Below are 15,784 nucleotides of genomic sequence, written 5' to 3'. Positions count from 1 at the left end.
GTACAGCATTTAATCTTGTTTAGAGGTACTCTGTTTTTTAACGTGTGTCAGTGTAGCATGGGCACTGACACAAGGGATCCCCGCACAACGTCCTGTCTGCATTTTATTTCTGTTAACGCGGGGGATCAAACCTGCGAGCCCTGGGTTGACAGTCAATTGTCACCACCGATAGACAACGGATTAACAATAATATTACCGCTTACTTGCGATGTCTATATTTTTTATCATTTGTTAATAGCGGCGAGCATGGTCTGCAGCCAATTGTATAATCAACTTAACCCTTATTAGTATTTTACCTACGGTATTTTTTTCTGGTAAATTAGTGCAAAGTAATTGTTTAGAGCAAAAGAATGATGTTACTAGGTTTTTGCCCTGGTACATGTTGTAATTTTACCATACTCAAAAAGTAGTCATTCTAAAATGCCGTCCAGGCTACCCATCATTAAAAAAAAAGCCTGGACGGCATTTTAGAATGACTAGGCTACCCATCATTAAAAAAAAGCCTGGACGTCATTTTAGAATGACTAACTCAAAAAGGTCAATAGATCTACGCTATATACAGTACGGTTCTTCTAAGAAGTGAAGATCACAACAGAAACAGTTGGCCGACCTAGATTGGAACGAGAAATTGAACTCACCATTTACCCATTGTTAAATATCTTGTTCAGGTTTGTAAATTATCAGTGTGAATTAATCTGTATGTATTTGAAACAGTACATGTTGAGGGAGATAACTGGCGTACTTGGATGTCAAGATAAAGTTGTATGTAACCTATGGGTCGGTGGAATTACCGAAAATCCGAAAATCCCCGTAAATACCGAAAATCCCTTCCATTCTCTGAGGTATATAGCGTTTTCTTTAATACGCCCGGATTTACTACTTTATTGTGTTCGAATGTTGTATGCCGTAATTGTTGGAGGTTGGAGAGGGGTGGGGAAGCCTGGGGAGGGTGGGGGTGGGGGTCGTGGTGACTAAAACCCGGGACCCCCTTTCATTTTACATCGAGTGTGCGAGGTGGTTTGTACGCCGGGAGTAATTACTTATTATTAGTGTCATCGCTTGTATGCCATAGTTGGTTGTAGAGAGGGGAAGGGGAGTCGGTGGAGGGGTGTTGGGGTGACTTAAACGTAATCAAAACCAACGAAGTATGATAACAAGATTTATTCATTCAGTTTCGTTTATGAAAATTGTACTGTATTGGATGACACCGCACAGCAAGACACTTTTAAAAATGTGTGATCTGATAAGACAGCAGACGGTAATAAAGATACACAGAAGTTGTGTACTTTACATGGGCTGGAGTTATTTTGTTATCGTAGATATTGATATTTAATGTTTTAACTTCAAACTAGTAATTCAATTGATATCACATTATATTTTTTTTATTGATTTTCTGATTTTTAATATGTCGTACATTGATTGTTTAATAGTTTTTGTATTGATATTGCTTGTAATTAGTTACCAGTTTATATTGTTGAAAGCGCCTTTGAACGTGTATATAGAAATGGTGCTGTATAAGTTAATCGATAAATAATAATTAATTGTGTATTGTGAACAAGTTGTGTGTCGAGAAAGGTGAATAACTGGTATCAAGCGGGAGTTGATTATACAATTGTCCTTATGTGTATCATAACGAATTGTATGTGTCTCAACTGTTATGTGGAATCGCTTGGTATGTTTCATTGCATAATCTCGCGAAGAAAGAAATGCAAATTGTACAATTTCACTTAAATACCATCACTGCACCTAAATACGAATCATCAACATCATATTAACATTGGTCATGATAGGAAAGTGTTATTAATGAATAAAGGCATAATCTAATATTTAATATCGTAAAGCATACCGTTTAAATACTTACATGCAATACTCGTCTCAATATCGATATGGACATGTCATTGTGAGATATTGGTCCATGCCTGTTATCTATCAGTAATGACACCCCGCTGTGACAGATTCTTATCGTGCGGTCAGTACCTGGAACCATGCTGTCACTGATGACTAAGCTGATGACTAATACGATGTGTATTGAACCCCAATCAATGGCGTTCTGGTTCAAACGGAATGCTCCTGTGAACCAGAAATTAAATCTTGTATTTACACGGAGGTAACAAGTAAGAGTACGCGGTGTATGAAAGAAACATCGGAAGTCTGAATATTTATTTCTTAATGTAATGCAGTTGAAGAGTACGTTGCACGTCAGTGTTTACGATATAAAGAAATTTAATATAATACACCACTGAGGGCCATATGACATAATAAGGACAGGCCATTTACCCATCGAAGGTGTATATGGACCGAGGCGTAAGCCGAGGTCTGTTCACCTTCGGGGGCTGAGTAGGCGGTTATTATAATGCCATATGTCCCGAAGTGGTATATTATATGAAAGAGGATGATCTTAAGCGAAGTGATATTGCTAATTTTCGACTATATGAGAGCGTTCAGTTATGGCAGGATGAATGTGGACTTGAATTGGACCAAAGATTTGTATTATATATATTTTTTTTCTAATTTAGATGAAAAACAGATTGTTCATTCACCGTGCCATATCCAGGCCACACCACGAGGAGGTGCTCTCGTCATGGCCCATCCCCCACCCCCACCCAAAACCTACCCTCATTTAGTTTCCCTACAATGGGATTCACGGCGGGTCTCTGCAGCAACAAACTCACGCGCTTAAATGGGTTTCACTGATTGTCTAGCTCTGACATAAATGGTACACCCCAAAATTGAATGTACCATGTATATCGTTTGACATAAAAGTGCATGTTGACATCAGCTAGCCGCTATTATTGCTTATTATTGGCGCATGGTTTTCGACGACGACAAAAGGTTAACGCAATTTGGAAAAAGGAGTAGTTGCATTTGCGACGTGAGTTGCGCTGAGAGATATACCACCTCAGTGCGACTGAAGTTTCCCTACAATGGGATTCACGGCGGGTCTCTGCAGCAACAAACTCACGCGCTTAAATGGGTTTCACTGATTGTCTAGATCTGACATAAATGGTACACCTCAAAATTGAATGTACCATGTATATCGTTTGACATAAAAGTGCATGTTGACATCAGCTAGCCGCTATTATTGCTTATTATTGGCGCATGGTTTTCGACGACGACAAAAGGTTAACGCAATTTGGAAAAAGGAGTAGTTGCACTTGCGACGTGAGTTGCACTGAGAGATATGCCACCTCAGTGAGACTGTAAGTTTCCCTACAATGGGATTCACGGCGGGTCTCTGCAGCAACAAACTCACGCGCTTAAATGGGTTTCACTGATTGTCTAGCTCTGACATAAATGGTACACCCCAAAATTGAATGTATCATGTATATCGTTTGACATAAAAGTGCATGTTGACATCAGCTAGCCGCTATTATTGCTTATTATTGGCGCATGGTTTTCGACGACGACAAAAGGTTAACGCAATTTGGAAAAAGGAGTAGTTGCACTTGCGACGTGAGTTGCGCTGAGAGATATACCACCTCAGTGCGACTGAAGTTTCCCTACAATGGGATTCACGGCGGGTCTCTGCAGCAACAAACTCACGCGCAAGAACTTCAAAAGGTATGACATGTTTTCCAGAGTAGACACAGCATGGCACGAGCAAAAATGATACAAAATGTTACATAATTCAAAAACACATTATATGAACAAAAAGACATACAATAAAACACATAACATCTAAAATGACAATGTTTTTTTGTACCGGACAATGGCGCACAGTAAATCCACAACAAACAATTGAATGCGCCTATGCATGAATTTGATGTAACTCCATATAATGGGAAATTTTCGTTTGGTAATTTTCCTGCAATGTTTATTATGCTGAACACATGAACAGATACAAATTAACATTATTGACGAATGAAACGAGCACAATTACATGTACCGGCACACTGCCGACCTAATTCTATAAAACAACTTTTTCAGTCCCTTCTCATTTAAATGTACTTTATCCCGCATGAACTCGGCTGGAAAACGTATGTGGGGAAGCCGCAAAACTTCAACGAGCTCTCTCTTCCCCAGCAACTGGTTAATTCGTGCGCGCTGGCTTGCAAAAGACCTGTACCCCAACCCGTCCCGGAATGCTCCACGCTCCCCAATCTCCAACACCAGGATGGTAGATACACCACTGTCAAGGAAGTCCTGGGCAATGTCAAGTACGGCCGCCACTATGTCCTTCGGTACGGATGCAGTTGTGATATCATTGCCGCCCAAACTCACTACATGTACCACCAAGTCCGCCCCGTACATCTTCACCTGTTTCAAAAGTCCTGGTTTGGGTTTGGAAGCTTACATCCCGCCAGCACCAAAGAAACGCACCTCCATAGGCACCTAAAAGAATACATTTAATATTGTAAATGGCTTCACAGTCGTTGCCTTTGTAATATTCTTTTCAATTATCACCTCATTGCAACATTGTTTTAATAATTGTCATCCGTATATATTCAATTGAAGTAAAACATAATATATACAAAACAGAATATATATGCGGCCTTTCAATTATAGAATTACTACACAATTTATGACTGTAACATTTCACAGTGTGCAAAGTGCTTAAACATTACATATGAATACATAATATATCATTGTACATTCAGACCTAATATTTAGTACGCTTAATTAGATTGAGTCATTAAATCGTGACAGGAATTACGGACACTACGGACCACGGACATTACGGACCAGACATTACGGACCAGATTTAGGGACACTATGGACCATCTTCAGAAACATACGGACCATGATTTAAACATAATTTTTTTTTTAATTATTCACTCATTAGTTTTTAATTTGTTAATAAATACTTGAATATGAGTGCTCCGTATGACGTTATATCTTCCATATAACTATGAAAAATCCCGTGAAATTCGAATACACCAATGGTTCAATATAAAATCTTGTGAAACTCCAAAAGGTGTATAAGACCTATTTATTTATAACAACTATGTTAAAATGATGTTTTAAACACAAGCTATTGGTTAATCAGTTTTAATCATTACTGGAACTGAAATTTGTCAAAATTTGAAATCTATGTTAGTTATATGTTTACCAAGTTCATCATCCAATCTTGTAAGAAACTGTTATACCTGTACCACATCGTAGATGTTGCCAACGTTCACAACGTGTGAAAACGTGTGTTGCAATTCTTGCAAACTGATGTTTAAAACTGGCAATTTCTGGGGATTTTTCAGTTACATTAAAGATAATTGTCATACTGAGCACTCATATTCAAGTTTTTATTAACAAATTTAAGACCAATGAGTGAATAAATTAAAAAAAAATGTTTAAAAACATTATAAATCATGGTCCGTAAGTTTCTGAAGATAGTCCGTAATGTCCCTAAATCTTGTCCGTAGTGTCCCTAAATCTGGTCCGTAATGTCTGGTCCGTAATGTCCATGGTCCGTAGTGTCCGTGACCCTAGACTTTTTGTAAACAGCTGCACTCTCACAGATTGACCATCCTGAAACTTTTTAGTACGAGTATATTGGCATGTCGTTATATGACAACTAGAAACAAACACGTATAAATCGCCGATGTAAGCTAACTAAATAGGAAGTTAGGTTTTACTGTACATAGTGAGTGAACATGAAAAAACAACGCACCTTGAGGTCCTCATTGCAGAATGCGCCTAGTCGCCAGACGTGACTGTCCCCGAAAATTGCAACTTTCTTCATTTTTAATAACAAGAGTGAACACAACATACATGCAATATATTTGAACACACCTTTATATATACTGACAATCTGGCGATTGTGCTCAAGCCATGCCAAGGTGTTAATTCTGCTACAAACACTCATTACACGGTTCAAACATTGATATATCAACAAGCGCTTTCATTAGGTACTGCGAATTCACACCTTTTTACCAAACACGTGAAATTTAACATATCACGTTCTCAAAGTGTTCCGACTTTAATTAGTCAATTTTAAAATCCATATTCGCTTTCTTTAAAAGCAAATGCTTACAACGCTTTTCCTAAAATGTATTCACTAAATCTATATTGTACTATTATTATACCAATAACAATACGAATATAATTGATAAAACATACATATATATATAAATAGAAACACTGACGTGCAATGTACTCTTGAACTGCATTGCATCAAGAAATAAATATTCCGACTTCAGATGTTTCTCTCACACACCGCGTACTCTTACTTGTTACCTTCGTGTAAATAGAACAGAACAGATATTTTATTAAGACTTGTACAACGTACATCATCTTCTTAATCACAAATGAATAATAAATAAACAAACACATGGTATGACATAGGTTATACATAATATGAAATAGAATCATAAATACATTCAAAAAAATATTCACATCAGGTGAGGATGAACAAAACTATTATAATTATAAGTCAATATTTAAAGTTGATCTTCAAATACTCCTTTGTGTAAATACAAGATTTAATTTCTGGTTCACAGGAGCATCCCGTTTTGAACCTGACCGCCATTGGGGTTCAATACACATCGTATTATAGTCATCAGTGACAGCATGGTTTCAAGTACTGACCGCACGATAAGAATCTGTCACAGCGGGGTGTCATTACAGATAGGTATCAGACATGGACCAATATCTCACAATGACATGTCCATATCGATATTGAGACGAATATTTCATGTATGAATTTAAATAGTATGCTTTATGATATTAAATCTTATATTAAGCCTTTATTCATTAAATACACTTTCCTATCATTGTCATGACAAATGTTAAAATATGTTGATGATTCTTATTTAGGTACAGTGATGGTATTTATGTGAAATTGTACAATTTGCATTTCTTTCTTCGCGATATTGTGCAATGAAACATACCAAGCGATTCCACATAACAGTTGAGACACATACAAATCGCTATGATACACATAAGAACAATTGTATAAATTAGGCACACAATTGTTAGATATTCTTTTTCTTATGTACAAGTGATTCAAAGGTAATATTTCTACTATTGATACAACCTTATTCATTGTGATTTGACTATAATGTTTTCTGGCTTCATGTGAATGACCGTCCGATACTCGTATTGGGTATCATATGAATTGTAGTTAGAAATTATAGCAATCAAACACAATAAAATGTGATATTGAACTAGTCGTTAAAACATTAACATATATGAAATTAAAAGGACTTCCCGGGATTTAGCCACCCCCCTCGTCTGACTTCCACATCCCCCTCCACCCACCATCAACTTTGGCATACAGGACGACCAAAATGAAGTATTAAATATCGGCGGACACACCCTCGCATACTTTTTTGTATACGGTAAGGTACGACCCTACCCTCCCTTACCTCTACAATTTGAAATGAGATATGTGAAAGTAGTATTTGAGACTTCTTCGTAGCCACCACCCCCTCCTCCGACTCCCCCACCACTCTCCAACCAACCTCAACCACGACATACAACCCACTTAAACACAATACAGTTTTAAACCATACTGCATACTCTTGTGTATGTACTTAGATATATGAATGGGGTTCCCGGGGTTTAATCACTCCCTGCCCCACCCCAACTACTCCGACTCCCCCACCCCTCTCCAACCACCAAGATATACAGCATACAACCCACTAAAACACAATGCAGTTTTGAAGGAACGGCGTAAGAACCTCCTCGCATACTCTTCTTTTGTACGAACTTTTGAAAATGAAAGGGGGTCCCGGGTTTTAGTCACCACGACACCCACCCCCACACTCCCCAGGCTTCCCCACCCCTCTCCAACCTCCAACAATTACGGCATACAACATTCGAACACAATAAAGTAGTAAATCCGGGCGTATTAAAGAAAACGCTATATACCTCAGAGAATGGAAGGGATTTTCGGTATTTACGGGGATTTTCGGATTTTCGGTAATTCCACCGACCGGTAACCTATGATTAGCTGTTTGACCATATTACGATATAAAATAAAAACAAAGTCTATATAAAGCTTTCTGGCGAAGTTTTCGGCAGTTTCTTGTTATGATGGTAATAAATTACATTTTATTATTGTATATAATGTTGAAAGTGCTGCATTATTAGAAATTTTGTAAAGTAATATGATTTCGCGACGACACATTTTGTCTTCACAGTCGTATCATAAGGACATTCAGTGTTTCATTAATATTTCTTCATCAAAAACCCTTAATAAATAAAGTAACAAAAAAGTCATATGAAGACTTCGATAGAACAAGTGTTAAAACTTACTCTCATAGGTCTAAAAGTATATTGTAATGAATCAGCTTCTGGGTTTAGCTACAATAATGAGCGATCAGGGATACTTTTTTATTATTATTTTGACATTTCTTATGTATCCCTGTAACCCTACAACTCTCTACCATATAACACCGGGCAAAAGAATATATGGTCATGTTGTGCATCGATGTTGAATAATAATGACAAAATTGTTCAATATAGTCCCGACAGTGATCTAAACTGGATTTAATTTGTCATTAGAGTAGTTATTTTCACATAAATATATTCTGGGTCACGAATCATCTTGGATGATGGACGTCACAAGTCTGCCATATTAAAAAAATGGTCAAAAGACTTGTTGACGGCCATTTAGCAGGACTACTTCTGGGATAGGCAGGGTTCCCACCACAGGTGCTCGTCACATTGCCTGGATACAGTAATACATACTTATTTCATATTATCTTCTCTTTTTTTCTTTTCTTTTTTTTAAATTATTTATTTATTTCGTTCAAGATAGTGAATACATGTCATTTAAAAAATTATTCCACAATTTTTCATGAAAGAAAATTAGTATAATATATAAATAAATATAAGGTAAATATGTGCAAAAAATCATCAATTCCAAACGGACCTAATCAATAGAGCATAATTCCTAAAATAATTAAGATAATCTAATAATTTTTACTGTGTGATAAGGTAAGATTCCCATCTACAAGAAAAATATAACTTTTATGTTAGTAAGATTGACCTTTACGGCATATTCAAACAAAATGCACCGACCAGAAACTGAAATTCGCCATTACGAAAGAACAGGGAGGTTGAAAAACAACAGATTTTCCCCCCCTAAAACACTGACTGACATGCAAACTTTGCGCATGCATTACAAAGAGAAGCTTAAAATATCATTCCTATCGTTAAAAACTAGTTGAGTAAGACACGTATTTATCCAAATCGAACATTTTTTGTTGCAGTATTTCTACTTTCAGGTACGAAACTAGTTAAAGTTAGTAGTCTCGATCATCTAGACGCTTGCATCTGACACTGTTCTGTATTGAATTGACTCTGATCAGAGCGGTTGAATGATCGAGACTAAGAAGGTATCCATTACCACATGTAAGCGTTTATTGATCATGCTGAGTAGCTGTGTCTGCATTGCCGTCTGCATTCAAAAGTTATTTTAAACGAGAAATTGGCTGCAGTTCGTCGGGATTCGCTTTATTATAAGCTGTCAGTAAATATCATGGATGCTTTCTACAACGATCTTTTTAGTCTACAGTATGCTTTTGATCATGGATATTAGCGATCTCTGCATTCATCGAAAGTTATTTTAAACGTGAAATTGGCCCTAGTTCATTAGAATAAACTTTACTTACGCTGTCAATAACATACATGAATGCTAATTGCAATGATCTCACTAGTCTGCGAAGTGCTACACATCCTGACAAATACAGTCTGTACGAAAGTTTGTCGGACCTCGGCTCCCGCCGGTAATAAATGACGAGGTCTGACAATTGCAGCTATTTTGTAGGCCCGCGTGTCCGGCAATAATGTGTGGGGCAAAATGATTAAATAAATATCTGTTAATCGTGTATCGTGTGAATTTCATTAACTAACCTATGTTTACTTGATCAAACCAACTTTAATCAGTGCGTTTATCGACCCGAGCTCCCCGGGTTTTGACGCACAGAAATCGTAAATGACCCGAAATTGATGCATCATAAATGTGTAATATTAATCATTTGAAAGGAGCCGCAAGGCATGATCTAAATGCCTTTTAAATCAATTTAAGTCAAGAGCAATTAACACCGGAAGTGACAACTGATTATCGATCTGGAATCTGAACGGATTCCATGTCAATTAGCAGCACTCAAACTCAATGACGTGTTAACTCCGTCCATTATGCAAATAAACGGATACCTTCGTCTTTTTCGCTTAGTAGGATGGTTTAAAAAACAACAATGCTTAAATATATTTTGTTTTGCTTTTTATACCATGTCGATTTCAATTTAAATAATAAATATATATTTGTATTAGTTTTTGATGTTTAACAGAAAATAAGAAAATAATAGACATTTTTCGTATCACATGCAGGGTTGTCAAATTCGGAAGAAAAAAAATGCTGGCGAGTTTCTTTGGCAATAAATGTTCCTTACTGCTAAAAACGGCCCTTTTCTCCTATAACATCTCTTTTCGAAATTTAGATAATCGGAATCATTATCTTACGATTCGGCATATTTGTTTATTCAACATTGCCGACATATTGACACGATTCTGAACCATGACCTGTGACGTCAGGCTCGTGATAATTAAATATAGTTGTATTATTGGTAGTTAATAATAACTTGCAGAATTGTTTCCACGAGGAAAATGAGACAGGAATGCCCACAATCTGCGCAGTCAACGTTTTACACATCTTGGATACCACTGACTTTATTTCGCGATTTTCCAAAATTCTTAAAATCGTAACATGGTGTTTTTTTAGTGCATTGTATTTATCAATGTTAATACTTCATGGAAATAAATTTATAGCAAATAAACAAGCAACAGATATGAAAATAAATGACCCTACATTACAAGTACTTAAAATTAAGTATCTATGAAGCTATCGATCGTGGATCTCGGTATGTATAAAGCTATGGATAGATAAGTAAAATTGCGTATCTATGAAGTGAAGGGTTAATTAATTAAATACTCCCAAAATGCCCCCAGAATGCAGGAAATGAAGCGCTGAATTTCAAAAATTTCCGGGTGGGGGGGGGATGCCCACGGATCCCCCTAGCTGGCCGCCTACTTTTCTGTTTCAGTCGCTTCAACAAAAACTTATTGACAACCCTGCACATGGTCTAAAAAGCACGGGAAACAGGTGCACGCTTACCTTCTGTCAATTTTAATTAAAGTGAAAGAAGAACGCGTAAAACGTTTTCAGTGTACAGTAAAGTTCTGTAATATTATAGATATATTATTGTTTTATTGTTATGCCATTTATTAAAAAATAAAAAATAAAAACGATGTTGCAATATTGACAATAGGAACGTTGAATGTTTTGTTTTCTTCCGGACAAAATGAAAAACATGAATGTGAAACTGAAAATAGAAATTATTTATGAGAGATGTCGGTGCAACTCAAAAATCGCTGTTGCATGTAGGATTCATTCTGATGCATAGAGTTACATGCATAATTCCTGTTTTCACTGAACATGCAATTAATAAATAATACGTTCACAACATAATTTTCCATGTTTTGACCCTGGGAATTTTTTAACCACCTAAGAGCAGGAAATAAGACAACAAGATATAGTCCAGTGCTCCAGCTAGGCCTATATAGCAGGGTGTGGCACAAATCCTTTCCACCCTTCTGTGCTCTTTTGTTTGATAGAGCAAACTTAAGGTATACAAAATATACATAATTTTGTCATGAATTAAAGTAAAAATAACAGCTAAAGTGTTCATAGCAAACTTATGATTACTGTAGTATTGAAAGTAGTTACTACACATGCACATTAAGAATTGAGCAATGGCCCTTGCAGTTATACCCCATTAGGGCTCATTCAATGCGCATCAAAAGTGCCCTTTAATAGCCTAGCACCCTACCCTTTTCAAATACTGACTGGAGCACGAGTATACTATTAAGTTATATTGATAATATTTTTTTTCTCTTACTTGAGATTTTTCTAGAATGAAAAGTGGATTAATACAGCTGATCCTAATAAAACACTGGATTTGTTTGTTTTTTTATTTCAGTTTTGGACGTAAGGATAATCATGTACCTTGCAATGCCATCTTATGACAGATGAGAACTATAATTTATGAAGAAAGACCAAGTATTTAGAAAAAAAAGAACAATGACACTTAGAGATCTGATATTGACTCTTGAAAATCAGATCTCAAGAGTCATTGACTTGGATTTTAGACCCTGGAAGCTCTGACTTTCACTAGATGTACATAAAATTTTTGGTCCTGCAAAATCTGGTCCGGTCCTGCAATGTAGACTATATTGCAGGACCTCGTGTCCTGCAATGTGATAATGACTTTCGTACAGACTGAAAATATGTGCTATTCAAGTGCGAATCTATGAATGATGCCTTTAGACTGACCTTGCTCGTATTTATAGTCATTGAGAAGACCAAAGTTCTTTGGCCAGTAGACATCATAAGTTTTAAACTTGTGCGAAATAGTCACTTATTTTGCATTTTCACCCATGGTTGAAGCGAAGATTGATGTTAAGATATAGCTGAATTGCATGCTCACTGATGCAAGTAGATCAAAAACAGTTTTGTTCAGAATGTATTTCTTTAAAGAGAGTTAAACTCTTATAAAATGACACTGGATGTTATGAGTTCAAGTTGTTCGATAAATGTTTAAAGCTTCCCTCTCACGGATTGAACAATTTGACAACTTTTTTAAACTTTTGTCTTGGAGCCAATTTTGGCGAAAATCCATGAAAACCAGTTAAATAAGACTGCTGACAAAAAACAGATCGCAGATATTTATATTAAAGTTCAAAAATTGATGTTTTATGCAATTTTCTTTAACCGTTAGTAAACCATAAAACATAAATATTCTAATGGAAATATGACAATCAGCAATCTGATCTTTTGTCAGCAATCTTTTATCGTTGGTTTGCAGATATTTATATCAAAAGTTGCTCTATCCAAGACAAAAAATAAAATAAGTTGTTAAAATAGTATATATCTATGAGAGTGCAACTTTAAAAATTGTTCAGAAAGTAAGTTTTTGTTCTGTGAGTAAAACTTTTTTTAATGTGATATTTGATTATATTTACCTTGAGCATGCATTTATCCACTAATTACAAAAATTGGTATTGTATACGGAGATCAGCCAGCACCAAAGCATGCTGGCTGATCAGGGTCCACACTGCTCTATGCACAGATAGTAGATAAGCCTTTAAGTTTCCAAGTAGCAAATAGCCTAGACCCTGATCATGCAAGCTGATCAATGTCTTCACTGGTCATAGGGGCCAATAGTATTCAGCATGCTGAAGGTTTATCAAGTTGTTCAATAAATGTCAAAGAAGTTCAGAAAGTGAAAGGTTTTGTTTTTGAGATTAAAACCCTTTGAAAATGACATTTGATGTTATTTAACAAGTTGTTTATTGAATTTTTAAAATGGCCGATAAATTTATTTTTAGCATGTTGAAATGTTAACAATATTTCACTGAAATGTTTCGTTGTAATAACTGTGAATAAAGGTTTAGAGAAAGTTTGGAATTTGCCAAAAAAAACTTGAAAAAGTCTGGAATTTTACTTGCAGAAAAATGTGGGAACCCTGGATAGGAGGTCGGGGATAATACTCAGACCATGCAATACTGAAGACAGGTATTAAAATGGTATCAGTAACTCTCTCAAATGGTTTCCAGGGTAGTACTCAAGTGTTTCATTTTGATAAGAGGTAGTAGGTAAACCCTTAAAAGTAGGCAGAGGGTTTTGTGTAACTCCACAAATGGGGATAAACAGGTTGGTGAAACTTGTCCAATTAGCCTTACTAGGAAATATTGCTCGATGTATATGTGTTTTTCTGTAGACCTTGCAGTCAAAGATAACCTGTGAAATTGCAAGCACTTATTATCCCAGAGTAGAAACTTTCCTGGGTTAAACCGATCCGAGTACACCACTTTTCCAAGCACTGCCACTACCCTTTATATGCCAAGCGCCAGGCAAAGAAGCTACTTGCACTAACTCTCACACTCCAAAGGCAGATGCCTTCACCACTAGGCCTTTGGCAATTAATGCATGATTGAGAAATAATCATTACTGAAGAAGTAGCATTCTATGCCTGATTTACCTGAAAGTATTAATGTTCTGCACACTCAGTATATATATGCATATGTTTTCAATTTGTCTTTATTGTCTTAATGATCAAAAAGGCAACATGACGGAATTAAATGCTTTGATACTTGATGTCTTTTAGTCAAAGATTTACTCTAAAGTTTAAGGCTTTTCTTATCACATGAATGGATTATCAATATTTACTGAATTTGACTTAATTATAAAGGGACTCGCTCATTGTTTGTAAAATGCACGTTTTAAATAAGTAATAAAGTGTGTCATATCATTAGGCATGTTAAAACTTGAGTACTGATAGCTTGAAACCTTCATCAAATGTTGACATTTGCTCAAATATTGTCTTTTGAAGTGCACAATTTCCCAAACAGTTGCTAACACAATTCAGCAAAATGCTGGTAGCTAGCGTGATTGGTATTATCACATGATGCTTTCAGGGTACATGTATTTAATAAGGTTGAAAATATCCAGCCTGATGATATGTATGAGTTCTTGTGGCCGAGTGGTTAAGATATGGTTTTCTATTTTTTTCTTGACTGTACCAGTGTGCGTCTGATCCCTGTTTAAAACCAGATTTTCTTTTTATACTTTAATTGTTTTGTTTTATTTTGCAATTTCAGTATCAAAGAGTAAAATAATTATATAATATTTAGTGTTCGGATGCATTACCGAGTAAAACAATTTTGGGTCCAAAAACCTGAGTGAGTAAATGATTGACTGAATGTTTTATTTTGTATCATATATGAATCTTATTTATGCAAATTTATAGAATACAGTCATGTTAAACTCAATATGAAAGCTAGGTTACTAAAATGAATTGTCAATAAAAATTTGTGTGTATTATGATTATACCCAGTTATGCAAAAAGTCTTATCGGGAGGTTTTAGGATATCATCAAGTCCAAAAAGTTTCATATAAGACACATTCTTTCAGTTTATCTTTTCTTTTGAGATGTGAAAAGTAAAAAAATAAAATATCAAACTATTTCGAAAAAAAAAGAAATTTGAGCAATATTGCCTGATATAATTGTTTCAACATAATGAGAAGTTGATTTAAATTTATTCCAAACAATTCATAGTTATTTTATTACCAGTAATTTATATAATTTCAGTGTTATCAGACATTTCAAGACTGAAGTGAAACAATGGCAGAGGAGAAGGTCCAGCTACCCTTTGGCTGGATTGTGAAGCAGTCTAAGTCCTACCCTGACCGCATCTACTACTTCAATATAAACACCGGGGCCAGCACATGGCAGTTTCCAGATCTCCTACAGTCGTACATGGTAACACACTAGGCCCTGATTTCAGAACAGTACTTGGGCCTAAAAAAAAAAATTGTTTGGTTAGGGTTACACCCTTTTCAAAAATAGGTAGGGTAGGTAGGCTTTTTATTTATTTTTTTTATTTTTTTTTTATTAGGCTTTATATAAGAATGTCATTTTCATCATTGGAGAATGGTGTTAAAGTTATCTTCTATATAAGCAATTAAAAAAGCAAAAAAAAAAAAGATTTTTTTTTTTTTTATTTAGTTTTTCATTTTTTTTTCAAACTGACTATAAAAACGTTAGGGTCGGCGCCTATTCCGTAGGTAGGGTCGGGTAACCCGAACCAAATGTATTTTTTTTTTTAGGCCTTGGATCAAATCTCAATCTCTAAAATCATTTAACCATATATCTGCATACATATAGCATGATTTGAATTTGTATATATATATGTTTTACACTTGTTAAAAGCACATTTTGTCCATTTGGAGTATGAAATTATTTGGTCTATATTTCATAGAAAAATAATTATAGAGCAAAAC

The 15,784-nt window shown here is 35.7% G+C and overlaps 1 protein-coding gene across 3 annotated transcripts in view; it reads left to right on the top strand.

Moving 5' to 3' along the window:
• The first annotated feature begins 7,871 nt into the window (after positions 1 to 7,871).
• LOC128224278 (transcriptional protein SWT1-like) overlaps positions 7,872 to 15,784 on the top strand; it is a 32,526-nt gene continuing 24,613 nt past the window's right edge. For all 3 annotated transcript variants that reach the window (XM_052934086.1, XM_052934085.1, XM_052934087.1), the window contains exons 1-2: positions 7,872 to 7,974; positions 15,093 to 15,263. In XM_052934086.1, coding sequence (XP_052790046.1) covers positions 15,126 to 15,263 — 138 coding nt within the window. In that variant the 5' untranslated portion in view covers positions 7,872 to 7,974; positions 15,093 to 15,125. The remainder of the gene's footprint in view (positions 7,975 to 15,092; positions 15,264 to 15,784) is intronic.

The sequence above is a fragment of the Mya arenaria genome, chromosome 17, assembly GCF_026914265.1.
Source record: "Mya arenaria isolate MELC-2E11 chromosome 17, ASM2691426v1".
NCBI classification, from domain to species: Eukaryota; Metazoa; Mollusca; class Bivalvia; order Myida; family Myidae; genus Mya; species Mya arenaria.
This window is presented reverse-complemented; position numbering and strand designations above follow the sequence as displayed.